Source organism: Canis aureus, chromosome 19 (genome assembly GCF_053574225.1).
Source record: "Canis aureus isolate CA01 chromosome 19, VMU_Caureus_v.1.0, whole genome shotgun sequence".
In the NCBI taxonomy this organism is placed as follows: domain Eukaryota; kingdom Metazoa; phylum Chordata; class Mammalia; order Carnivora; family Canidae; genus Canis; species Canis aureus.
Genome location: NC_135629.1, coordinates 37,703,568 through 37,730,434, shown reverse-complemented (window position 1 = coordinate 37,730,434; position 26,867 = coordinate 37,703,568). Strand labels below are relative to the sequence as shown.

General features: G+C 39.7%; 1 protein-coding gene and 1 pseudogene across 2 annotated transcripts in view; both read right to left on the bottom strand.

Moving 5' to 3' along the window:
• The window catches only part of DCP1A (decapping mRNA 1A), a 64,056-nt gene that overhangs the window by 21,827 nt on the left and 15,362 nt on the right, over nt 1-26,867 (bottom strand). For both annotated transcript variants that reach the window (XM_077858543.1, XM_077858542.1), the window contains exons 4-5: nt 10,310-10,376; nt 4,300-4,438 (exon numbers count right to left, since the gene is read on the bottom strand). In XM_077858543.1, coding sequence (XP_077714669.1) covers nt 4,300-4,438; nt 10,310-10,376 — 206 coding nt within the window. The remainder of the gene's footprint in view (nt 1-4,299; nt 4,439-10,309; nt 10,377-26,867) is intronic.
• On the bottom strand, nt 11,356-12,396 carry LOC144291062 (large ribosomal subunit protein uL16-like; annotated as a pseudogene).

Below are 26,867 nucleotides of genomic sequence, written 5' to 3'. Positions count from 1 at the left end.
GGCTCCATGCAAGGAGCCTGACGTGGGACTCGATCCCAGGTCTCCAGGATCACGCCCTGGGCTGCAGGCGGCGCTAAACTGCTGCGCCACTGGGGCTGCCCAATCTACGATTTTTTTTTTTAAAAGATTTTTTACTTATTTATTCATGAGAGACACACAGAGAGAGAGGCAGAGATATAGGCAGAAGGAGAAGCAGGCTCCCTGTGGGGAGCCCGATGCAGGATTCAATCCTAGGATCCCAGGATCACGCCCTGGGCTGAAGGCAGACACTCAACCACTGAGCCACCCAGGTGTCCCTGATCTACCAATTCTATTTCAAGTAATTTACCTTTTTTTGTTTGTTTGTTTGTTTTGCAAACACACGAGGGTTTATTTACAAGCTCGAGCTTGGGTCCAAGTGTACCCGACACAGCAGAGCAGGGACTTGGACCCCGAGGTGGGTTTTGGAAAAAGTTGAGTGCACTCACCACGCGTGAAACCCTCTGGATGGGGTCCTGGGGGTTTCTCGGATCCCGGAAGAGCCCCGAAATGTTGTGCCCAAGATCACGAATCCAAGAAACCAGCAAGGAGCCGACACCGATGCAAACACACGAGGTTTATTTACAAGCTTGAGCTTGGGTCCAAGTGTACCCGACACAGCAGAGCAGGGACTTGGACCTCAAGTAATTTATCTTTTTTTTTTTTTTTAAAGATTTTATTTATTTATTCATGAGAGACACACATGGGGGGGAGGGGGGGCAGGGGGGGGGAGAGACAGAGACAGGCAGAGACACAGGCAGAGGGAGAAGCAGGCTCCATGCAGGGAGCCCGATGTGGGACTCGATCGCAGGTCTCCAGGATCATGCCCTGGGCCAAAGGTGGCGCTAAACCACTGAGCCACCTGGGCTGCCTTCAAGTAATTTATCTTAAGAGAAAATACTGAACATGAAGACTCAGCTACAGGATATGTTTCTGCGTTAAGAGAATCAGAAAAAAACAGCATATTGTTTATGTAAGGCACTGAAGGAAAAATATGCATCTATTAATATCATATTGTTCTCTTTTTCAAAGACTTTTCATTCTACCAAAGGAAACCTCACAAGGACTCACTGTGAGATGAATAGCTGTCATAAAGATACTGGGAAAAAATGGTTACAAAAGAGTTAATGAAAGTGACTTTTAAAACCAGTTAATAAAACTAGAGTAGAGAAACATACCACAGACACTGGGACATATTCATACATATTTTTGGAAGGATACATAACAAAGTCTTATCAGTGACTATTTCTAGGTTGTGGGATTACGTCTTTTTCTTCTACTCTAATCCTTAAATATAAAATACAAACAACCTCTACAAAAATCCACAATTATATCCTATGGCTAGAAGCAACTCAGCAAGGGGTAACTGTAAAGAACTGTGGGTTTAGCTATCTTTCTTTACATTAAAAAAGATAAGTTGCTAAAACAAACCACAGGACTTGGGGAGAAAATGTTTATTATTCAGAGTTCTTATTTCCAAGCAGTCTCTGTTATAAAGCCTTTACCTCAAAGTCTGGAATTTCATTCATTGTATGACACACAGTGGACAGGGGAGATTTAGAATTGGGAGTACATCCCATGGCTGAGGTATGGCTTGTATCTCTGCCCTTGACTCTGTCAATTTAAATCCCTACCTAAAGATAAACAAAGGAGCCATCTGGAGCCACATGGCAGCAGAGGGCACCCATGCAAACACTGAGATATGAATTTATGGGTCACTGGTAATACCAACTCTGTTTGGTTAGATGACAGGCAAGTGCAGACAAGAAACAAAATTGTTCTTTCAGGAAGCTGTGCCTATTTACAGATAGTTTTCAAAACAGAAAGAACACACTGTATAGTAAGTACCAAGGATTTTACTAAGTTCCCAAAGGTTTTAGTTTTAGACATTATTTTATTTATTCTGCACCTTGGGAAATTTTCTTTACAAGTTATTACTGTGCTCTCCATATTCTTATGTTCACAATATAAATAAATAAATATATATTTATATATATATATTTTAAAGATTCATTTATTTATTTATGATAGACATAGAGAGAGAGAGAGAGAAAGAGAGAGAGAGAGGCAGAGACACAGGAGGAGGGAGAAGCAGGCTCCATGCCAGGAGCCCGACGCGGGACTTGATCCCGGGACTCCAGGATCGTGCCTTGGGTCAAAGGCAGGCGCTAAACCGCTGAGCCACCCAGGGATCCCCCACAATATATATTTTAAAGAGAAATCGAGTCAGAGTTTCAGATTGCCTGCTTGACCTAAAGTTCCTTTACAGCTTTGTGTACAAAAACGAAGTTTCTTGGATGCCTGGGTGGCTCAGTGGTTGAACATCTCTGCCTTTGGCTCAGGGCATGATCCTGAAGTCCTGAAATCAAGTCCTACATTGGGCTCCCTGCATGAAGCCTGCTTCTCTTTCTGCCTGTGTCTCTGCTTCTCTGATGAATAAATAAAATCTTTAAATACAACAAAAGATGAAGCTTCTGTTCCTTTCATTTTGGGGCCACTTGCTATTTAGCCTGAGGAGTAAGCTGGGCCACTTCCTAGAATGCCAGCTCCAGTGCACAGCACCTATACTTTTTGTCCCATGTGACACCACCATGATCTAGTCATAGCAATGTGTGACAGAACCCTGGATTTGTTAGTTACCTGTTATCAGAACACAGAAAGGCCTCTAATAAAAACTGAACAACGCATCTGTGTAGATAATCCACATCTCATTAAGGATATGAGGGAATTTGGGAGAATATAAAGTGACCTAAAGTAGAGAAAATGATTTTTTTTTTTTTTTAAGATTTTATTTATTTATTCATGAGAGACATGGCAAGAGGCAGCGACACAGGCAGAGGGAGAAGTGGGCTCCATGCAAGGAGCCTGATGTGGGACTTGATCCCAGGTCTCTAGGATCATGCTCTGATCTGAAGGCAGATGCCCAACCGCTGAGCCACCCAGGTGTTCCGAGAAAATGATTCTTAATATTTATTCTCATCTAGTTTCCTAAGAATCAATGAGCCTACTATAGAGATGACTGCTTTTCCTATATTAATTTTTACAGATCCAGAAATTCCTCCTAATTATCTATGAGACATTAAGGAATTTGGTATGGCTTGAAACTTCTCATGGACCCTAATGTATACTTCTCTACACTGGAAGCGGGACTTCCTTTGGTGTCAAATAAGACTTTTCCTTCGTTAGAGGAAACTACTTTCCAGAGCACTGTTTCAAAGTTTGTTTCCTAAACTCTACATCCTTGAGATGCTAAAGGGGAATATGTGAAAAATGGTCCTATAGTTATATCAACCTGGGAATTTATAATACAATGTCTCAGAGTCTTGAGTACTGCAAAGCCCTAAGAGAATGGGGGTAGGAGGAACCGTGTTAACAATGTTTCCTTACCTCACTTGATCCTTAAGGATCACCTGGGAAACTCATCAGTGAGTGCTTTTCACACTTTGTTCCTTGAACTTTTGGTGAGGTGAGCATTACACAAAGCAAAGCAAAGTACTTAATCAGATATGAGTAAAGAGTAAGGTGACAATTACAATTCCACTGAAACAAAGTGTAGTAGTGGAAACCTTCAGTCTTGTACCTAGGAAGTGTGGGGTTCTGAAGTGACCATGTCAAGTGAAAAGCCAGGACAGTTTCAAAGTCACATGGTTTGAAGACCACTGAGGAAACGTCCACTGTTTGACACACAGTAGACAGTTCATAAGTGTGTATTAAATAAATTAATAAATGCACTACAACTTCCATTTTATTCAAATTTGGGGAGAAAATGTTATCATTTAACTTTTAAACTAACATACAAAAGAGAAGGAATTCTAGAAAAGCTTCACATGTGGGTAAAATTCAAATGCTGTTTATTAAAGGCTGTGAACCTACCACCAATTACAGACCATAAGTGTACCTTTTAGTATTAGTGGGTGCAAATAATCAGACTACATAAATTCTAAGCCTTAGCAGAGGCTACAAGGGTTAACAATAGGTAAGAAGCTTTTTCAGAACTACTTGTTGCAGGCTACCTTCCACAACCTGAAACCATTTTCTCCCATAGTAATTTTACAGGAAACAGAAAAAGAGCATTCTAAGTTTTTATGGCAAGTCAAGGACTCGGAGATATGCAAATTTCTTTCCCTTTTAGGCTAAAAACTGTAAGGCAAAATTCTCTTTTTGGACTAATCATCTCTGCTTTTTGGACTAAGTCATCTCTGCCTAGAGGTGACCTTCCCAGTACATGAGTCCCCCAGAGGCCTCCCCCACCCTTGCTGGTCCTCCTAGTCAGCATCTCACCCTCTCATATTCATCCTTGGCTCTGCTTAGCATCTCCAGGATGTCGATGGGCCTGTGGTCACTGCAGCCGTTGGCCTGGCTGGGACTCTGCTTGTCCCGGGCAGCTTGCTGGGACCGCCGTGTCTCCTCTTCTACAACACTAGTGGAAGAGAACCAGGTTTCAGAAACACTTCTTTTTTTTTTTTAAATATATATATATATTTTTAATTTTTTATTTATTTATGATAGTCAGAGAGAGAGAGGGGGGGGTGGTGGGCAGAGACACAGGCAGAGGGAGAAGCAGGCTCCATGCACCGGGAGCCCGATGTGGGATTCGATCCTGGGTCTCCAGGATCGCGCCCTGGGCCAAAGGCAGGCGCCAAACTGCTGCGCCACCCAGGGATCCCAGAAACACTTCTTTAAAACCCGATTTGACCCATGAACTCTCCTGGTGTTCGTCTTCTGTGGATATGGGAAGAGTGTCACAGGATACACTGTTCTCCCAATACATATGCAAGGCCTCCGCTACCTCATCCCGGAAACATGTTCATCCCGGGAACATGTGACTAACCACTTGGCCAGCTCATGCATAACAACGCTGAATGGCGTGTCTCACTGTTTGAAGGACAGAAGTACAGAATCCTTTTCTAGAGTTGGTGGAAGCAAATAAAGTAAAAATGACTTAATTATTTCTCTTTCAAACTACCAGGTAAAGTACATTTTCAAATGGACATGGCAAGCAAGACAAAGGCAGGTTGCAGAGCTGAGCAACCAACTATGCAAAGTTTGTACGACACCAGACTAGCAAGAAAAGAGAGAAACCACCTTCTTGAAAAGAGAGGTCTTGGGGAATCTTCAAAGGTTTCCTTTATTCTCTCCTTAGAAATCAGAGTGGGTGGCTGAGGTCAGGGTGATTGGTAATGCTCTTTATTCTGATTGGTGCTTACACTAATTCTGCACTTGAAAACACACAAAGCAAGAAAAGTTGAAGGTTAAGAATGTCACTGATAGGGTTGGGGCCTTTTTTCTTTTTAAGATTCATTTATGTTTTAATCCCAGCTGTAATGAATAGGTTATTATGAGCACAGACACAGCTTGATAATTGTATGAACTGAAAACTTTCTGGACAGTGATAAGGATAGGCAATAAAATAATTCAGCAGCCAAGGGTTTGTTGTTTATTCTGAATAACAGGAGCAGAACAATAGGCTACTTGGTATCTGTTCACTGCTCTAAAACAGCCTTTTAAACAGCCTGCTTAGGAGCTCCCATTACTGTGTGTGGGATGGTTCTTCTATTTGAAAACACTGAAAATATCAAACAGATCTTTTTTTTTTTTTTTTAACAGCAGAATCATTCTGACTTTTTAACATGCTAAAATGTATTACGATTCTCTGATAAGGGTGGGCTTAAAAATTTTCCCAAATTTATTTGACCATATAGAATCTTCTCCTGAGGCAGGATTTGTTTGGAAAATTCTGCTTTAAGGTAATGGCATTTATTGATCTAGATTCTTACAGCTGTGAATAGGATGATTAGTTTTGGCTTTTTTTTTTTTTTGGATTTATTTATTTATTTATTTAGACAGAAAAAGCATGTAGGGAAGCAGAGGGAAGGGGAGAATCTTAAATAGATTCCCCACTGAGTGCAAATTCCCAAAGGGTTTGATCCCAGGACCCGGAGATCATGACCTGAGCCAAAACCAAGACTGAGATGCTTAACCGACTGAACCACCCAGGAGCCCCTGGGATTATTATTTTGAAAATAAATATACAATCATGGACTTTACAGTAGAGTGAAAGAAGACTGTTATGTGATATGAGAATCAGACCATTTAGAAACAACATTATTTTTTTCCTCTATCCATACTGGGAAAGAAAGATTGTGACAGCTGTGAGGCCAGTTACAAAGGAAAAAAAGACCAGAGAGACATATATTGGTTATTTCTTAATGGTGGGTCACAAGCAATTTCACTTTCCTTTTTTGTACTTTCCTCCATGTTCTGTTATTTTATTTTTTTAAAGATTTTATTTATTTATTTATGAGACACACAGAGAGGCAGAGACACAGGCAAGAGGGAGAAGCAGAGTCTCTGCAGGGAGCCTGATATAGAACTCGATTCCAGGACCCTGGGATCATGACCTGAGCCTAAGGTGAACGCTCAACCACTAAGCCACCCAGGTGCCCCTCTTCATGTTCCATTATTAACAAGCCCTCCTTAATAATCAGGAGGATAAAAAAAGTGCTATTTCAAGGGACTTGTAGTTACACTCAGTTATAGACTGCACCGGTCTGAATCCACCTTTACTGAGGACTCCAGTCGCACAGCCTATTTCTCCTGCCTCCTGCCATGCTGCTTGTCTTGCCCAGGCTGGTATTCCTCTCTCCCCTGACCCGGACTGGATCTGTAATTTTGATTCAAAAGAAGAACATCTCTTTTATTTCCTTTTCTTTCTTTCTTTTTTATTTTTAAAGTAAGCTTTACGTCCAACATGGGGTCTGAACTCCTGCCCCTGAGATCAAGAGTTGCATGCTCTACTGACTGAGCCAGCCAGGGGCCCCCAAAGAGAATTCTGGTCATTTCTAATAGTCACCACCGCTCACCCGTGGAATAGGCCACCTTATAAAGCACACCACTGCTGCAAGCAGAAGCTGTCTAGGTGGCATGGAAGGAACAGGAATGATGCTTAGACTCTGTAAAGACTCTTCTAATCCAAACTCTGTGAGGAATGCCCTTGCCTCTCACCCTCCTCTCAAATATACCCCAAGACTACCTGTAAAATCAGGAATAAAGCTTATTTCCATGAATTCTCCAAATTTCATAGTCTATATAGGCAACCATTCTAACAAGTGCTTATTGTTAAGAAGAGTTTCTGGCAGAGTGGATTTCCTCTTTAAGAGAGTCAGCATTTCCTAAGTTTAGTGAATTTTCAACTTTGCCACTGACCAGAGAGGATTTCCAAATTCAGATATGGTACAGGTCTAGAAGTTCACTTGCTCTCCCACATAGCTTCTCAGTGTTTTTTTTTTTTTTTTTTAATTTTTTATTTAAATTCAATTTGCCAACATATACTATAATACCCAGTGCTCATCCCATCAAGTGCCCTCCTTAGTGCCCATCGCCCAGTTACTCCATCCCCCCACTCACCTTGCCTTCTGCAACCCTTTGTTTAAGCTTCTTAGTTTTTATAAACATCTTTTTTTAAATTTTTTTATTTATTTATGATAGTCACAGAGAGAGAGAGAGAGAGAGGCAGAGACATAGGCAGAAGGAGAAGCAGGCTCCATGCACCAGGAGCCCGACGTGGGATTCGATCCCGGGTCTCCAGGGTTGCGCCCTGGGCCAAAGGCAGGCGCCAAACCGCTGCACCACCCAGGGATCCCTATAAACATCTTTTGAAATAAATCCATTTCTTGGGACGCCTGGGTGGCTCAGCGGTTGAGCCTTTGCCTCCAGAATTCTGGGATCAAGTTCCGCATTGGGCTACTGCATGGAAGTCTGCTTCTCCTCCCTCTGCCTATGTCTCTGCTTTTCTCTGTGTCTCTCATGAATAAATATATAAAATCTAAAAACAAACAAACAAACAAACAAATAAATAGATTTCTTTACTGGGAGAATTTGTATTACATTGCAGCTGTTGAAACAGTGATTTAACAGGATGGGCACTAACAGGCACAGTTATTGAGATACACAATATACCAAAAAGAATTTTACCTGTATTTCTGGTTAGCAGAGATGATATTCTGAAATATGTGGCAAACATAGGCTGTACACAGGCAGTCAGAGCAAGGAAACATAAATTATTCTTTTTTTTTTTTTTTTTTTTTAATCTGTGGTGACCAGAACACCATTTATCACAAAGTTAATGATAACATATAAGGTATTCTCTTTGGCCATAAATAGGCCAGACACTTGAAAACTCATTATCAACAGTTTCATGAGGGCACTCTCTAATCACTTTGAATACTTCCCCTGCTTCTAGTAAAACCAGCTGAAAGTGTAAGCAAATATGGTTCTTTTGGGCATTCTCATGAAAGAACCTGAAGGCTCTTCTTTTCCCTTCTGCTTTCTATTTCTACCTCCTCATCCTATTTTCGGGTTCAATACAATATTCTCAGATAGGCATTCAGTCTTCTGCCTCATTTACCATCTGAAGGCCTGCATGAGGGGTACCACTGGCCCTGATAGTTTAGAAAAAAGCTCAGAATGGTTTCCTGTAAGTAGCTATTAAAGCTAAAAGAGACAAATTTCTCACTTGGGGCCCAAAAGCTCTCAATCTGCAGGAGAAAGTCTATGTGCTAATATATCCCAAAGTTTAGGCACTTAAGAAAATTATTATTATTTTTTAAAGATTTTATTTATTTATTCATGAGAGACACAGATAGAGAGAGAGGGAGGCAGAGACACAGACAGAGGAGAATCAGGCTCCATGCAGGGAGCCTGATGCAGAACTCAATCCCAGGACTCTAGGATCATGCTGTAGGCCAAAGGCAGATGCCAAACCACTGAGCCGCCCAGGGATCCCCCGGCACTTAAGAAAATTATTCTGGATTTTAGGATCACCAAGAAGCAGCAAATCTGTGTCTTCTAAGTAATTAGAAGTAAATTGTCTTTGCTGTCACTCTCAAAACTACAAAAAGTAGTCATCAAATAAACAAATGGCTTTGTAAAAAAACACTCATCTTATTTAATTAACTTCCAGAGAAAAGATGTTGTAAAAAGAAAATGTGGTTCATGTTTTCCAGCATGAGTGATCCAAGCTCATCTGGAACAGTATCTGCAGGGGTATGTGACTACAGTAATAAACATGGCCTGCCCTGTGAGCTCATAGCAAAACAAAGCAGGAGGCTGACAAACATCCAATCAGGACATGTATGTGGTCCTCGATTAAAACTTTGCCTTAACCATATATGCTTCCTTTAAAATGCAAATGTACCTGGAAATGAGGGTTGGGGACTAATTATTTACTCACACATTTACAGAAACTAGTGCAAAACTGGCCTGTTTCTTAAAAAAATTAAGACCGTTTTCTTCCAAAGATGTAGCTAAAAACCTCACAGGAGAGCAAAGGGAATTGTGAGTTGACAGAGGAAGGTCCACATCTCTGAGGAGATTCAGGCAAAAATCACAAAGGAAACACAGGTGAGCCAGAATACACTGCCTGCTATAGCACTTTGCCCAGAGCTGTGTGGCACCTCAGGCCCCTCTAGCACCACAATGTCTTAGGTTCCCAATATTCAGACCAGCAGCACCAGCAGCCAGAAGAGGGGGGCTCCTGCAGGCTGGTTTGAGAAAGCACAGTGAGCCCCCCTTCAGAACATTAATTCAATGATGTTTCTTTCCAAATTCCAAGATTATGACATACAAAACATCTACTGGAACACCACACAGTGGTAAACTGAGGACCACTAAACCTAGAACCGGTGTCAAAACTAAGTTCACTTAAAAGAAGCGTGTGTAGTTCTCTATCAGCTACTGAATGCAGCACCATTGGTCAGAGAGGAAACCTGGACAAAGCCTAAAGCCCAGCAGGCAGTGCCTAGGCTGTGCCCTGGGGTATTGATGGTAACCTCTGGAGTCAGGCAGTCTGACAGCCCTAAGCACACATTGAACAATAAGGTTCTGGTTAATTTATGATTTGTCTGCAGGACTAGATAAATGCAGTCATTACAAATGCTACAGAGGCCACTTCAGTGTCCTGGAAAAAGTCTGTTGACGTGAAAAGGCAAAGGTACAGGGTGATCCTATTTTTGTAAAAAGCAACCACATACACCAACCTAATGTACAAATAAAGAAAAAGACTGGAAGGAAACAGACTAAAACACTAACAATGGGAGTAGCAGGATTAAAGATAACTCCAGAGTTCTTTAATCTTTTTTTTGCCTTTTACAAATTTTTGACAATAAGCAGGAAATCAGAGGAGAAATAAATGAGTTAGTAGATTCAGTAACAAAGAGAAGTAAGAGGGAAAGTCACTTTTTCATCTCTCATATATCACTAATTAAATCTATGTTGTAATATAAATACTTACTCGGCCATGAGTTTGGCTATGCGGTGACAGTCATTCTTGTCATAAAACCAGATGCTGTATATTGACACTTGAAAAAACAAAGGAGAAAAAAAGATGAGGGGAAATGAGGTTTCAATATTTGGGTGTATATAAATACTACATTATTACCATGGAATGTCACAGAATTTACCATTAAACCCTTATACTGGAGTTCCTCTAAAGAAAAAAAAAAAGGCCTCATCCCTGTTTAATAAACTTATTAATAAACGTATTAATAAAATTAGGATAGGTAAAATATCCAGATGAAAATTGCAAAAAAAAGTTGTTTTAAGACATGATTAATAGATCTCACCAAGCCTGAGGTGCCACTAAGTAAAAGAAGCACCATTATTTTCTGTATTATCAAGAAAGAAAAACGCTGCCAAATAAACTAAGAATCATCACTGATTATAAGATACATTCCAAATGGATAGCAAAATGTGAAAAAAAAAAGTGTCTTAATTATTGAAAACCAAGTTCACCCATTAGCTAACCAAACACCAGAACCTCTACCAGTCTCTTGAAGTGTGAAATATGGAATTAGTTCTAATCAAAACAGACACCAGCTCCAGACCCAGTACATGACCAACACTGTTCCCACAGGAACTGGAAATGCCAGGGCTGGACTCTCATACTTCTTACTTTTCCTATTTTTTTCCCAGCATGGATGGTGTGACCACCACTAAGAAAATCCTCAAAAGACATTTGGTAAATAGGTAAACGAACCTTATCATTAAACATAACATATAAAAATGACTATTTTTTTTTGGATAAGATGGAGTAGTGATACTGAATATGTAAGTCAAAATAAACGTAAAGACAGCTAGGGCCTGCTATTACCAGATACACCCACCATGACACTCACAGCCTGGTCCAGGGTGTACCTCCCTTCACACTTATGATGACTGGTATAGGAAGTGCAGGTATCATTATGTCTTTTTAAAAAATAAACTTTTTTTTTTTTTTTAAAGATAGGAAGTAGGGTTTATTGGTGGGCACGAATAAGCAGGGAGTAGTGCCAATTCTCATCAGTGCCGAGCCTGCCACCTGTCCAAGGGGTCACCATTAGGGATGTATATGATCCCACAGCCATCTGGGATGAGTTGCTTTTTAGCCATCATATCTTCAAATTCAATTACATTAAACTTAGCAAAGCTCTACTTCTCGGAAATGTGGATCTTCTGGTGGTTAGGGAACTTGAACTCGGCCCTTTGTAGGGCCTTCATCACATGCTCCTTGCTCTGCAGCTTGGTAAGGATGGGCATGATGACTTGGCCACTGTGAACCCTGACCACTGTGCCTTGGGGCTTTCCAAACGTGCTCTAAATATCTGTCTAGAGCCCATCAACCCCAGCACAGGACAGTATCTTGTTGATATGGATGACATGGAAGGGGTAGGGTCACACTTGGATGTGAAAATCATTTTGCCACAACTTTACACCAATAACTTGTTGGCACAAATTCGGGCAGCCTCCAGGACTTCAGAGGAGGGCTCATATTTGTCGGATACCATGTGGCCACATAGTAGGTACTGATCCACTTTTGCCTTTTTAGGCCTCAGGTCAAAGATGCAGATCTTGGCATCAGGGACACCTCTGCAGAAGTGAGCCTTTGCATACGGCTTGTCCTTATGGTAATACTGGGTGGGGTGGCAGCCCAAGGCCACACCAGGATCTTCTTTGGCATGACAAAGAAAGAGAGCTGGGCAGCCCGGGTGGCTCAGTGGTTTAGTGCTGCCTTCGGCCCAGGGCATGATCCTGGAGACCGGGGATTGAGTCCCGCGTCAGGCTCCCTGCATGGAGCCTGCTTCTCCCTCTGCCTGTGTCTCTGCCTCTCTCTGTGTCTTTCATGAATAAATAAATAAATAAAATCTTAAAAAAAAAAAAAAAAGCTAAATTAAGCTTTTAGTTTTGAAATAATTATAGCTTCACATGCAATTGTAAAACATGAACAGAGAATATATGCATCCTTCGCTTCTTCCAATGGTAATGTTTTGTAAAACTGTAACATAATATCATAGCCAGGCTTCTGACATCGATACACTCAATATCCAGAACACTGTGGCCACAAGGATCCCTTGTGCCCTTTTATAGTTACACCCTCCTCCCATCTCTAACCGCTAGCATACGCCCTAATCTGTTCTCCATTTCTTTAATGTCCTATTTCAAGAATGTTACAAAATATAAATGGAACCATCCAGTATACAATTTTTTGAGATTGACTTTTCTGACACAATTCTCTGGATATTCATCTAAGTTGTTTCTTGCATCAATAGTTCACTCCTCTCTGCCCCCCTCCCCCTTTTTTGCTCAGTAGTATTTTATGGTATGGATGTACCTGTTAACTATTTATCTGCTTAAGGACACACGGTGGGTTTCTGGTTTTTGGCTATTATGAATAAAGCAACTATAGATGTTCACGTGCAGGTTTTTTTGTGTGAATGTAAGTTTTCATCTCTGGACTAACTGCCCTAAAGAACAGTTACTGTGTCATAGTAGTTGCATGTTCAGTTTAGTTAAGAAACTCTTAACCTGTTCCCCAGACTGTTTGGGATAGTTTATATTCCTACCAGCAATGTGTGTGCAATCCAGTTTCTCTGCATCCTGGCCAGCATTTGTTGTTCTATTTTTAACTTCCTCCATTCTGATAGGTGTACAGTGGCATTTCACTGTGGTTTTAGTTTACATCTCCCTAATAGCTAAGGATGCTGAACATCTTTTTATATGCTTTGTCATACATAATAGCCTATTTAGTCAAATGTCTGTTCATGTCTTTTGCTTCTTCTAATTGATTAAAAAAAAAAAAAAAGTTTATTTGGGCAGCCCGGGTGGCTCAGCGGTTTAGTGCCGCCTTCAGCCCAGGGCATGATCCTGGAGTCCTGGGATCAAGTCCCACGTCAGCTTCCCTGCATGGAGCCTGCTTCTCCGAACTCTGCCTGTGTCTCTGCTTCTTTGTCTCTCATGAATAAATAAATAAAATCTCAAAAAACAACAACAACAACAAACCTATAAAAAATGTTTATTTCAAAGAGAGAAAGAGCATGAGTGGGAGGGGCAGGAGAAGGAGAGAGAATCTGAAGCAGTTGAGTGTGGAGCCTGACACAGGACTCAATTCCATGACCTGAACCAAAACCAAGAGTCTGATACCCAACTAACTGGCCACCCAGGTGCCCTCTAATTGACTTTTTAACTGTTGCATTTTATGAGTTTTTTATATAGTCAAGATACTAGTCTTTTGTTGGATATGTGGTTTGAAAATATTTTCTGTCTGTAGCTTTTCATCTAAATAAGGTCCTTCCAGAGTAAAAGTTTTTAATTTTGACAAGGCCCAATTTATCAGTTTTCCTTTATGGATCATGATTTGGTGTCAAGTCTAGGAATTTTTTTAACAATGGACACCTAGATCCAAATTTTTCTATGATTTATATACAGTTTCATATTTCAGCTGGTGACCCATTTTGAGTTAGTTTTTGTATAAAGAGGCTTAGGTTAAGATTCTTTTATTTTTGGTCCAACTGTTCTAGCATTATTTATTGAAAATGCTCTCCTCTCTCTCTTTTTTAAAGATTTATTTTAGAGAGAGGGAGAGAAGCACATGAGCAAGCTCAGGAAGAGGGAGAGAGAAATTTTAGCAGACTCCTCAGGCTCGGTGCCTGACTTGGGGCTTGATCTCATGACCCTGAGATCATGACCTGAGCTGAAACCAAGAGTTGGACACTCAACCAACTGTGCCACCCAGGGGTCCCTGCTCTCCTCTCTTTATTGAGGAATCTTTTGTATTTTTGTCAAATAGCAGTTGGGCATATTTGTGTGGGTCCATATCCAGATTTAGTTTATCTTATTTATTTATGCGTTTATCCTTCCACCAGTACCATGCTGTCTTGATTACTACTGCAATATAGTAGGCCTTAATATTGGGTAGAATAATTTCCCCCACTTTACGTATCTTTTCCAAATTGTTTTAGCTTCTAGGGCCTATGCCTTTCTACATAAATTTTAGAGTAAGTTTGCTTATGCCTACAAAAACTTTGCTGGGGTTTTGATAGAATGTGCTTTAAACCTACCAACCTATTTGGGAATAGGTGAATCTACGATGTGGAGTCTTTCAATATACAAGTATCGTCTACCACTCCATTTTATTTAGATTTTTTTTTTTTTTAAATTTCTTTCATCAGTATTTTGTAATTTTTAGCACATAGATTCTGTACATGTTTTGTTAAGTTTAAGCCTAAGTAGTTAATTTTCTTTGTAAGGATTATAAATGGTAATCTCTACACATAACATGCAGCTCAAATTCACAACCCTGAGATCAAGAGTCACATGCTCTTCTGACTGAGTCAGCCAGGCATTCCTAAATGGTAGTTTTTAGTTGTGACTAATTTTTGAGTGTTATTTTGTATTCTCATACCTTACACCAAACTCACTAGTTCCAGGAATTTGTACCTAGACAGTTCTCCTATCTGTGAATAACACTTTTATTAATTTCTTCTCTCCCCTTTCTATTCTAATATGTAGGCCTATTTTTCTTCCTTGCCTCTTTCTCAATCTTAGAAAACATTCAATATTTCACTATAAATTTGATGTTGGCTGTAAGTTTGCTGTAGATGCTCTTTATCAAGATGACGTAGTTCACTTCTATTCTCAACCTGGGAATTTTTTTTTTTTTTTAAGATTTTCTTATTTATTCATAGAGACACACACAGAGAGAGAGAGAGAGAGAGAGAGAGAGAGAGAGAGAGAGGCAGAGACACAGGCAGAGGGAGAAGCAGGCTCCATGCAGAGAGCCTGATGTGGGACTTGATCCAGGGTCTCCAGGATCACACCAGGGGCTGCAGGCGGCGCTAAACCGCTGCACCACCGGGGCTGCCCTCAACCTGGGAATTTTTATCATAAATGCACATGATTTTTTTCTTGTATCAAAAAACACAAAATATGATCATGTGATATTTCTATTTCATATTTAGTCTGTTGATATGGTGGATTAAACTGATTTTAAATACTGAGCCAGCTTTGCAGATCTGGAATTAAACCCATTTGGGCATCATTTATATTTCTTTTCTCTGTATTGCTGAGTTTGCTAATATTTGGTTGAGGGCTTTTTTTTTTTTTTTTTACCTAGTTCATGAGAGATATTGCTTGGTAGTTTTATTTATTTTTGTACTGTCTTTGCCTTGTTTGGGTATCAGAGTAATACTGGCTTTGTGAAATTAGTTTACAATTGTTCCCTCCTTGTCTGCTTTCTGGAAGAAGCTGTGTATAAAAATTAGTGTTAATTCCTCTTTGAATTTTCCAGTAAAACCATCTGGGCCTGGAGATTTCTTTTTCTTTTAAATTAACTCCATTTCTTCAATGGCTAAAGAACTACTCACGTTTTCTATTTTATCTTGGTTGAGTTCTATCATTTGGGTTTTCAAGGTCCACTTCTTCTAAGTTATCAAATAGTTTATGAAAATAAAGTTGCTCATAGCATTAGCTAATTGCCTTTTTAATGTCTGAAGAATCTATAGTGATATCCACTATTCTATTCCTGATACTGGTACTCTGTGTCTTCTTTTTATTTTTGTCAGTATTGCTAAAGGCTTACCAATTTTTAAAAAAATTTTTTTACTTATTTATGATAGTCACAGAGAGAGAGAGAGAGAGGCAGAGACACAGGCAGAGGGAGAAGCAGGCTCCATGCACCGGGAGCCCGACGTGGGATTCGATCTCGGGTCCCCAGAATCGCGCCCTGAGCCAAAGGCAGGCACCAAACCGCTGCGCCACCCAGGGACCCCCAGGCTTACCAATTTTATTGACCATTTTTAAAATACAGAAAACCTAGCTTTAATTTTTGTTTTCATATTTTCAATGTCATTTATTTCTTCTGCTCTCATTTTTATGGTTTCCTTACTTCTGTATGCTTTGAGCTTATTTTGCTCTTTTTAAGATTTCTTCAAGTGAGAATTTAGTAGCCTCTTAGCCAGTGTCACTTGTAGGGGTGGGAGGAATTCTCCTGGCTAGGCCACCTGGTGTGCCTCTCCTGAGGAAGGGAGCCTCTGACCTTCACAGACAAGACTGCTTCCCAGGCTAGATTGGTGATGTGATTCCCCCTCCACAACTATACCTCCCCTTCATAGAAGGCAGGGAAAGCACACCTTTGGTGGCCACTTACTGTCAGTAGGGCTTCTAATCCTTCCCGTCAATTGTTCTGGGCTCACTTGATATTGTTGGCAGGACTCCTACTCAGTCTAGGAGAGGGATGAGCCTACCTGATCTGTCTTGTGCTGCTAGGTTAGAAGTCAATAAATATCAGGCCTGGGTCTCCTCCTTCTGTTGGGGGAGAGGGTTTTAAGACCCTGTTGTTGTGTTTTGCCAGTTTTGGGTCTTCCTCTTTCCACCTTCCAGAGTTCTTCTGATTGTCTCATGTTATTTCTGGGTTTTGTAGTTGTATTTAACAGGGAGAAGCAAGGAGAGACAAATCTATGCCATTTTGTTTGGATGAGAAGTCTCATTATGCACTTTCATGGAATGACTAAGTGGCTTATTAAAAATCAGAAAAAAAAAGTCTTAAAACTGTAGCTAGAACTTAGGTATTCCCACTCCTAGGCCAGTAGTCTTGACATCACATGGCCACTGCCTCATCACATGAAATGAAATTTTTTTATAGAAACAAAGTTAATGAGCTTCAAAAAAAGTTAATTAGGCTTGAAGACTAAAGTAACACATAGAGTAGAAGTAATTAAGTTAAAAGTCACACAATAAAAGGATGACAGAATATAGGAAATATAATGCTAGGACAAGAAACTTTAATTAGGGGCTCCTGGGTGGCTCAATCGGTTAAGCATCTGCCTTTGGCCCAGGTTATAGCCCTAGGGTCCTAGGATCAAGCCCTGCATCGCACCCTGCTTGGTGGGGAGTCTGCTTGTCCCTCTCCCTCTGTCCCTTCCCCTGGCTCGTACTTTCTCTCTCAAATAAATAAATTAAAACAAAGAAGAGACTTTAAAGATCCTTTTCATTAACTATTACTTGAAGTGTCAACATATATTAATATATTGATATATATATCAATTAATATACATTAAATGAAAAAACCAGTGAGAAGCTTTTTAAAAATTGAAGTATAATTGGGGGTGCCTGGGTGGCTCAGGTGGTTAAGCATCTGCCTTCAGCTCAGGTCATGATCCCAGGGTCCTGGGATCAAACCCAGCATCAGTTCCCTGCTCAGAGGGGAGTCTGCTTCTGCTTCTCCCTCTCCCTCTGCCCATTCCCCCACCACCTTGTTCATACTTGCTCTGTCACTCTCTCAAATAAATAAAATCTTTTAAAATAATGAAGTATAATTGATATAACATTATTAGTTTTAAGTATATGATGTAATTATTTTTGTATATATTGTAAAATGCTCACCACAGTAAGTACAGTTAATACCCATCATCATGCACAGTTACAAAATTATTTTTTCTTGTGATGAGAATTTTCAATTTTTTTTTTAAAGATTTTGTTTACTTATTTATGAGAGACACAGAGAAAGAAAGAGAGAGAGAGAGAGAGAGAGAGAGAGAGAGGCAGAGACATAGGCAGAGGGAAATGCAGGCTCTGTGCAGGAAGGCTGAGGCGGGACTCAATACAGGGACCCTGGGATCATACCCTGAGCCAAAGGCAGACACTCTACCGCTGAGCCACCCAGGTGTCCTGAGAGCTTTCAAAATCTACTCTTAGCTATTTTCAAATATGCAATACATTATTAACCATAGTAACATGCTATGCATAATATTTCCATGACTTGACTCACTTGCAACTAGAAATTTGTACGTTTTTACTTTCCTTCACCCATTTTACCTCCTTACCCCTGCTTCAGGCAACCATAAATCTGTTCTCCATATCCATGAGCTTGTTTTTTCTCCCCTTAAAGATTCCACATATATGGGGCACATAGGTGGCACAGCTGGTTAAGCATCTGACTCTTGGTTTTGGCTCAGGTCGCCATCTCAAGGTTGTGGGATTGAGCCCCATGTTGGGCTCTACGCTCAGTACTGAGTCTAAGGATTTTCTCTTCCTCTCCCCTCTGCTCCCCCACCCCCACGCTCTCTCTCTAAAAATAAATCAATCTTAAAAAAAAGATTCCACATGTGAGATCATAAAGCATTTATCTTTTTCTATTTATTTCATTTAGCATAATACCCTCAATGTCCATCCATGTTGTTGCAAAAGATAGTATTTCATTTTTTTTTATGTCTGAATAATACTCCATTCTGTATATATACATTTTCTTTAACCATTCATCCACTGATGGACTCTTAGGTGTATCCATATCCTCACTGTTGTAAATACTACTACAATAAACATGGGAGTGAATATATCTTTTTAAATTACTGTTTTCATTTTTTTTTTTTTTTGGATAAAAATCCAGAAGTGGAATTGCCAGATCATGTGGTGGTTCCATTATTACTTTTTTGAAGAACCTCTAAATTGTTTTCCATAGTGGATGCACCTATTTACAGTCCCAGCAACAGTGCACAAGGGGCTTGCTTTTCCCCACATTGTCACTAACACTTGTTCTTTCTTATCTTTTTGATAACAGCCATTCTAACATAGGTGAAGTGATATCTCATTGTGATTTTAATTTGTATTTCTCTGATATTAGTGATATGGAGCACCTTTCCATGTACCTGTTGGCTATTTGTCTTCTTTGAAAAAAATGTGTATTCAGATCTTCTGCCCATTTTTTTTTTTTTTTTTTTTTTTTTTTTTTTTATGATAGTCACAGAGAGAGAGAGAGAGAGGCAGAGACATAGGCAGAGGGAGAAGCAGGCTCCATGCACCGGGAGCCCGACGTGGGATTCGATCCCGGGTCTCCAGGATCGTGCCCTGGGCCAAAGGCAGGCGCCAAACCACTGCGCCACCCAGGGATCCCCATTTTAATTTTTTTAACAAACTTTTTTGTTTTAAATCCATTTTTTAAAAAATTAATTTATTTATGATAGACACAGAGAGAGAGAGAGAGAGAAAGAGAGAGAGAGAGAGAAGCAGAGACATAGGCAGAGGGAGAAGCAGGCTCCATGCCGGGAGCCCGATGTGGGACTTGATCCCGGGTCTCCAGGATCGCACCCTGGGCCAAAGGCAGGTGCCAAACCGCTGAGCCACCCAGGGATCCCTCTCTTCTGCCCATTTTAAATTAGATTTTTTTGTTGTTGTTGTTATTGAGTTGTTACGAGTTCTTGATAATTTGGATATTAGCTCCGTATTAGGTATATGACTTGCAAACATTATCTTCCATTTTGTAGGTTGCTTTTTCATTTTGTTGATGGCTTCCTCTGTTGTACAGAAGCTTTTTAGTTTGATATAGTCTCACTTACTTATTTTTGCTTTTGCTACCTTTGCTTTTGGTGTCAACTCCAAAAAAATCACTGCCAAAACCAATGTCCAGGAGCTCACTACCTATTTTTTCCTCTAGGAGCTTCATGGTATCATCTTACATTCAAATCTTTAATCTATTTTGAATTTATTTTTGTGTATGGTGTAAGATAGTGTACCATTTCCATTCTTTTGCATGTAGCTGTCCAATTTCCCCAAAACCATTTATTGAAAAGATTTTCTTTTCCCCTTGGTATATTCTTGGCTCTGTTGTTGTAAATTAATTTGACCATTTATGTGTGAGTTTATTGCTAGGCACTCTATTTTGTTCCATTGATCTATGTGCCTCTTTTTGTGCCAGTACCATACTGTTTCGGTTTCTAAAGCTCTTTATATCTTGAAATCTGGGAATGTGGTATCTCTAGCTTTTTTCTTCTTTCTCAAATATACTTTGAGGGCATCTTTTGTGGTTCCATACAAATTTTAGGACTGTTTGTTCTATTTCTGTGAAAAATGTCACAGCAGATTTTATATGAATTGCACTCAATATATAAATTCCTTTAGATAATATGGACATATTAACAATTTTAATTCTTCCAATCCAGGAAAATAGAGTGCAATTCCATTGACTTGTGTTTTCTTCAATTTCTTTCATTAATGTCTTAAAGTTTTCTGTGTACAATAAAAGCTATTTTAATGTCAAATATTTTGTTTCACTCTGAATTACAGTCATTATATTCTACAAAAAACTTCGTGGCCAATCACAACTTTAAAGTTCCCTTTTGGAAGGAAATTGGATTTTTTCAATTGTCATTGTACAGTGAGTGTAAACATTTATATACAGAGTGAGTGAATGGCTTCATTTTATGAATGAAGATCATGAACATGACTGTTTTTCCTACCCTGTTCATAAGGGGACTTCTCTGTGGAGAAATTCTCTAGTTTCACTAAAACTGCCCTTGACTGCTGGGCTCCACATATGGCTATGTGTCCTGCAGGTGACTCTGCACACTACCACCAGGTACCCAGGCTGGCTTCTGCTTTCTGAGCCCTCATTCAGCCTGCTGTGAATAGTTTTCCATGTTTAGACCCAGATTCACAGCTTCTCTTTCTGTTCACAGGACTTCAAAATACCACCAAACTTCAAACAAAATCAATGTCTGAGGAATAACAAGTAATTTTGGAATATTTTACATGATGTAAGTAAATAGACTGAATTTAGCTTTGACAGCCCTTTGACAAGGAACACAGAAGAGATATTTATTAAACATTATCTTCTGCAGGCTCTTAGTTATGTTCCTATCCCTCACAGCTAAGGATTGCTCCTACATAGAGTAAATCAGATTGGGCTCTGAAAAGACTCCATATATGGCAATTAAACACAAGTATCTTTCTTTAAATATACCTCTTTCAAGGCTGGCTAAAGAACACACAAAACACAAGAATCCGAATACAAGATTCCAGTTTTCCTCTAATGGACACACTCATACAACTTACAATAATGAAAACGTTTATGATATGCAATATGCCAGGCTCAGAGAAGAACACAACATTTTCTGGGCTAAACAGGGGCATTTAGTAATGTTTTCATAGGGGGTTGCAAACCTAGCTCTTAAGCAAGAATTTCATATTGATAATCAAAATAAGCCCAACAGAGCTGTCAACTTATGTTGACAAAACTTCACTTACATCCTCCTTTTTTCCTTTGAAGAAATACACTATAATTTAGAAATAAGACACATGCCTTCCACTCTTGTACATTATCAAATAAACTGCCAAGAAAGAGCCAAACACTTTCAAAGGCATGTTTGCAGAAGAAATAAAGATAAGGAAGCCATAACGATAGCTTAATGGGTAAAGGATAAGAGTCACACTCAATTCTGCCAAAAGTAGACCTGTAGAGGTTCAGACACGCATCCAAGAATCAGCTCTGTCTGCCAACATATCAAATGCTCATACATACAACTGGCAAGAAGGCCCTGGGAGCTGCCCCTGAGCCTGTCACTGTTACTGGTGAGGAAAGACAGACAAGTTTCCAGATAGCTAAGACCATGGAGAACCTGTCCTTAAGCCAAAGCCAAGTATTCCTCCCTCAAGAGAACTTCCACTCTAAGGCCCAACACATTCTGTGAATAATTCATTTGCTGAAACATCCTGAAATAATTTTCCTTGATTAACTACAGCACAGAAGATTTAAGGATTTGACAATACAGTATTATTTTGCTCTGGCAAATAATGATGGCATCCTGATTTATAAATGGCTTTTCTCAAGATGAAAGGAAACTAGATATTGGACCCCCACCATATAGTGTGGCTGTTAACAGCTGTCCCAGTAAGTCATGCTGTACAGACAGGCAAGTCACTGAAGAATTAGGGAGTGTGGTAGAGCATTTGATTATCTTTAGGTTGTACTTCCATGAAAAATACCAAAATGTAGAAAAGACTATCCAAAATTAAATGTTTCCTTTGCTTTTTAAATGACAGCATCTTTTGAAAGTGTGAAAAACAAAACTGACAAAGAATAAAAGTATTAGATCACTTAATATTGAGAAATTTAAAAAATCTGAGGGGTTAAGTGTTGTCCATTTCCCAGGGAGCCCTCTTTAAGACCTAGCAGCCTATTATGATTTGATGTTACATCTCATTCTACTTCTCATCTGGAATGGTATTTGGCATGCACAAGATCAAGAAAATCCAAATTAATTTGGAGCCTTTGTAAAAATCCCTTGAGACTAAGATACTGTGAAATGTCACAAAAACAGAGCTGGGAATCACTCTCATGCACATGTTGTCTTTTTGATTCATTTATTATTTAGATCTGACCTACTTTCTAAAAGGATTTGAGGAGGTTGGAGATTTTCTCAGTATGGTGCCAAGCAGAAAAGGGGGTTTGATAAAAGCTTTTTGGCAATGGTGTTAAGAGTTATAAAATTTCTAAAGATGATACTGACAAAGATCCCTTACACTGGGAAAGAAAAACAAGAAATGTGCTTTGAATGGAGCCAAAACATTTACTCTAGACATAAGGAAAATCCTTCTGATTATAAAACTAATGTAAGAATGAAATAGATTATATAAATATAAGCCTGTCCTAGCTAGTGAAAAAGCTGGCTAGTGAAAGCAAATGCCTCTGCCTGGACAGATCATTTCCTTTAAGACAAGAATAACCCTGATAGCTCCACATCAACATTAAAAGTGTCAGAGAGAGAAGAGAAAGCTGAGTGGAAGGTAGAACACATGCATACAGGATAAAGGGCATGGAGCCAAAGCCTGACTAGCCTCAGATTCTGACAGGCCTTGGCAAATGGCACACAGGCAGGGAAACTCCATGAATCTGTATGTAGGGCTGGTAAAGGGGATTCAGCTACCTCAGCAGCTTACCTGTTCTGGCCAAAACACTTATCTTAAAACATCAATGAACACTAATATGGTAGAGAAAGAGTGCACTTTCTAAAATTTAAATTGTGATGTCTATTTATCAAACACTGATTAAAAGACATAGGCCAACACATTTTAAACCACTATTCTACAAGCTCTTTGGTTTATTTTAAAATCTGGTATCCCTCTCTACATATCAATCTAAAACTATTTACCGGCAACACCGCTTCCACAGTCCCTTCTAAGGTTGTAATCTTAGTATAGGATTCAGACATATGAAATGATCACTGAATTTTTTGGGGGAAATTAGGAAAATAAACCCAAGAACATCATAACTGATCATTACTTTTTTTTTTTTAAAGATTTTGTTTATTTATTCATGAGAGACACAGAGAGAGAGGCAGAGACACAGGCAGAGGGAGAAGCAGGCTCCATGCAGGGAGCCTGACGTGGGACTCGATCCTGGGTCTCTAGGATCACGCCCCAGGCTGAAGGCGGCACTAAACCGCTGAGCCCGAGCCACCTGGGCTGCCCGACTGATCATTCCTAATTACAAACTTTCTATTCTTAAATAATGGACCACCCCAAATAAAACAGTGAGCCACACTAGGGTTTTTATGTGTGCTGCCAGGGTTTATTGCCACAACTGCCACACAGTACTTGCCACTCCTTTAGGCAGAGCCTCCCCTACATGTGCACTGACTATGGGTATGCGTATGCCAAATGCTGGACCTACTCGACCCCTAGTAGTCTATGCATCCATGTCCCACACAGAAATGATCACTTTATAATGGGACTACAAAGGGTGGGAACAATGGTCCCTGGCCTCCATGGAGTCTTCTGGGCTCCCCAAAATCTACACATAAGGCTTCAGGAAATAGTTCAGATAGTAGTTCAGATAGTGCTCTAGAAAAAGGAGTTCTTCCTTTCTCTCCTAACTTCTTTCCTACGTATTTTTCTATCACTTTACTAAGATATCATCCAAACCAGGGCTATACGGCAAATGTCCATGAGAGTCTAAGAGACAAAGGGTGTGGTGGGACTACCACCAGTACTTGCAGGGATGCAGGTGCTGTGAGGCCCACAGCCGTTTGCTCACAAGAAGGAAAGCTAGAAATCCAGGTGTGTGTGTGTGTGTGTGTGTGTGTGTGTGTGTAAAATATCTGTATTTTAAAATGTTGGTAGCAAATGCTTATCCCATGCCTTCCTTTTAATTAAAAACAAAAATCAAAAACCCTGAGCAGACCTGGAAATAGTGACTTTCTAAGTAACTTAGATTTGCCTGGATCCTTCAGGGGACTGAACCCAAAGGGCTCAGTCTTGAAGTTTCTTCTGCCCACTCCAGAATGGCTTCAAATCTTCTTGGACTAGTGGTTACTCTATGTTTCAATTTTTACCTCCAAAGTGAACTTGTGTAAACAAGATGAAAACCTATTATACATACATATTAAGAATACATTTCTGTCACTTAGCTGTAAGTAACTGTTGTTTTCCTTTGCTAGTTCTCAAAAGAGAAAACATTCATCATTTAAAAGAGATAGGGATCCCTGGGTGGCGCAGCGGTTTGGCGCCTGCCTTTGGCCCAGGGCGCGATCCTGGAGACCCGGGATTGAATCCCACGTCGGGCTCCCGGTGCGTGAAGCCTGCTTCTCCCTCTGCCTGTGTCTCTGCCTCTCTCTCTCTCTCTCTCTGTGACTATCATAAATAAATAAAAATTTAAAAAAAAAAAATAAAAATAAAAGAGATAAATGGTGCATGCATTGTTAACTTTAAAATATTTATAAGGGGATCCCTGGGTGGTTCAGCAGTTTAGCACCTGCCTTCGGCCCAGGGTGTGATCCTGGAGTCCCAGGATTGAGTCCCACATCAGGCTCCCTGCATGGAGCCTGCTTCTCCCTCTGCCTGTGTCTCTGCCTCTCTCTCTCTCTGTGTCTGTCACGAATAAATAAATAAAATCTTAAAAAAAAAATTTATAACTAGGATAACACCAAACACACATAAAAAAATAAAACTGCTTTTTACCTGACAACTCTGGGGGGTGGGGGGGGGGGGAGCCAGTACTTAATGAGATACATTGGGAAGAGACTGCTTCGGAAATTCTGAAATGTTCAGGACTAACAAACAAAGTTAGCCAGAAGGTACCTAGTAAAAGTTCCGCTAGAGGCTCTCCTAGAGCACTCAACAGAGGCCTACAACAGATAGAAAGCAATACAGACATTTGAAACATCTGACCTGACAGCATCACCAGGTCAGCCTGCAGTCCAAGTCACTCTATGTTTTCATGGTGTTTTTACCTCTTCACTCTACGAATGTGGCAACAGTGAGGCTCTTTCCTTATCTTTGTCCAGAAGGCCAGATTAATGCAGTTGCCACAGATCCTTTCTCCTTCACTGATAACAGAGTCACACCAACCACAGCAGTGAGGCTGCTGATGGTGGAAGACTGCCTGCCTTTCTTCAGGCTGGTCAAGAAGCACTGTGCTGAATTCAAAGATCATAGAGAATGGACTGTGGAGCTTTTAAAATTGTTTATAAATTCCTCTTTTAGTTTGGAGGTGGAAGTCACATTTTTTGACTTGACAAATTGTAAACTTCTCTTGCAAGGACATTTCCTGCACTGTGCTTTAAGTCTGAAGATTTGTGTAAATGCCAATAGCCACCTACCATCTCTACTGTTCTGAGTCTTGCCCTTGAACTGAGAAAGGGCAAGCAGAGACAAAAAAAAAAAGTACACACTACAGTATTTCTTCTACTAAAACTTTCCATTTGGCAGCTGAATTTTCAACACTTTGGAAATGAATCACCCTGCCTTTTCTAGTGATCTAATTTTAATTAAAAATGTTCTCTATCAAGAGACTGATGCCCGATATAAAGGAAAAGTTGTAAGTGAAGCGGAAACAAAGGGGTACTTCTCACAGGCTTTTAGAGGTAAGTTCTTAAAAATATTAAGTAGTAATAATATTTTTATTTTCAATTGCTTGTTATACTGATTGTTGTTAAGCAGGTTATAGGGCAACATACTTTGTTCGTTTTTTCCAAAAGCACTTTAGAGTTATAGAAAACGTTTTAAAATTGAAAAGTGGCATTCAGTGGGAGATCTGTGCCTTAAGGTGCTGGATGGAGAAAACATAAAAATTGCCTAGTTTCTTTCAGTAAAAAAAATGCCAAGTCTACATGCACATAAAGTAAAATAATGTCACTTATTTTTTGGCTAAAACCATGATCACACACTGATCTAAGGAGGGAACAAAGGTGTGAGAAAAGAAAACTAGACTGTATACTCTTCTAATTAATGGATCAGTGTTGCTGCTAAAAATGATCAGGTAAAAACAAAAATGTAAATACCCCCACAGTCTCTCTGATGGATCAGATTTTCAATACTACTGGCTTAATCCTTCAAATTTACAGCTGATAGTTTTCTAATCATAGATCTTAAATCATTAATTCTTATCACTAATTAACAGAGCTGTTTTAGGAGTAAATATTCATAGCACTGGGATTAATAGAATAACATATTTCATTAATAATTTTCATCCTTACTAGAAAGGTAGAGTTCTGACACTAAAAGTTCTAACATAATTTAATGACTTCTGCTTATTAATTCTCTAAGAAAATACAACAGAACTTCAGGGCTAAAAAAGATAACTAAAATGTACACAATAGTTTTATGAAAATGGTGTAGTACTTGGTTAACTACTTGGTAAATGACAGATTTTCAATAAGTATCAGTGAATAAAATCTATGTCTGAGTTAAATAATCAGCTTGTTTGTTTAAAAACAAAGTAAAAGACAATACTGAAATAGCTTTTGCAAAAGGAAATCATTAAATGT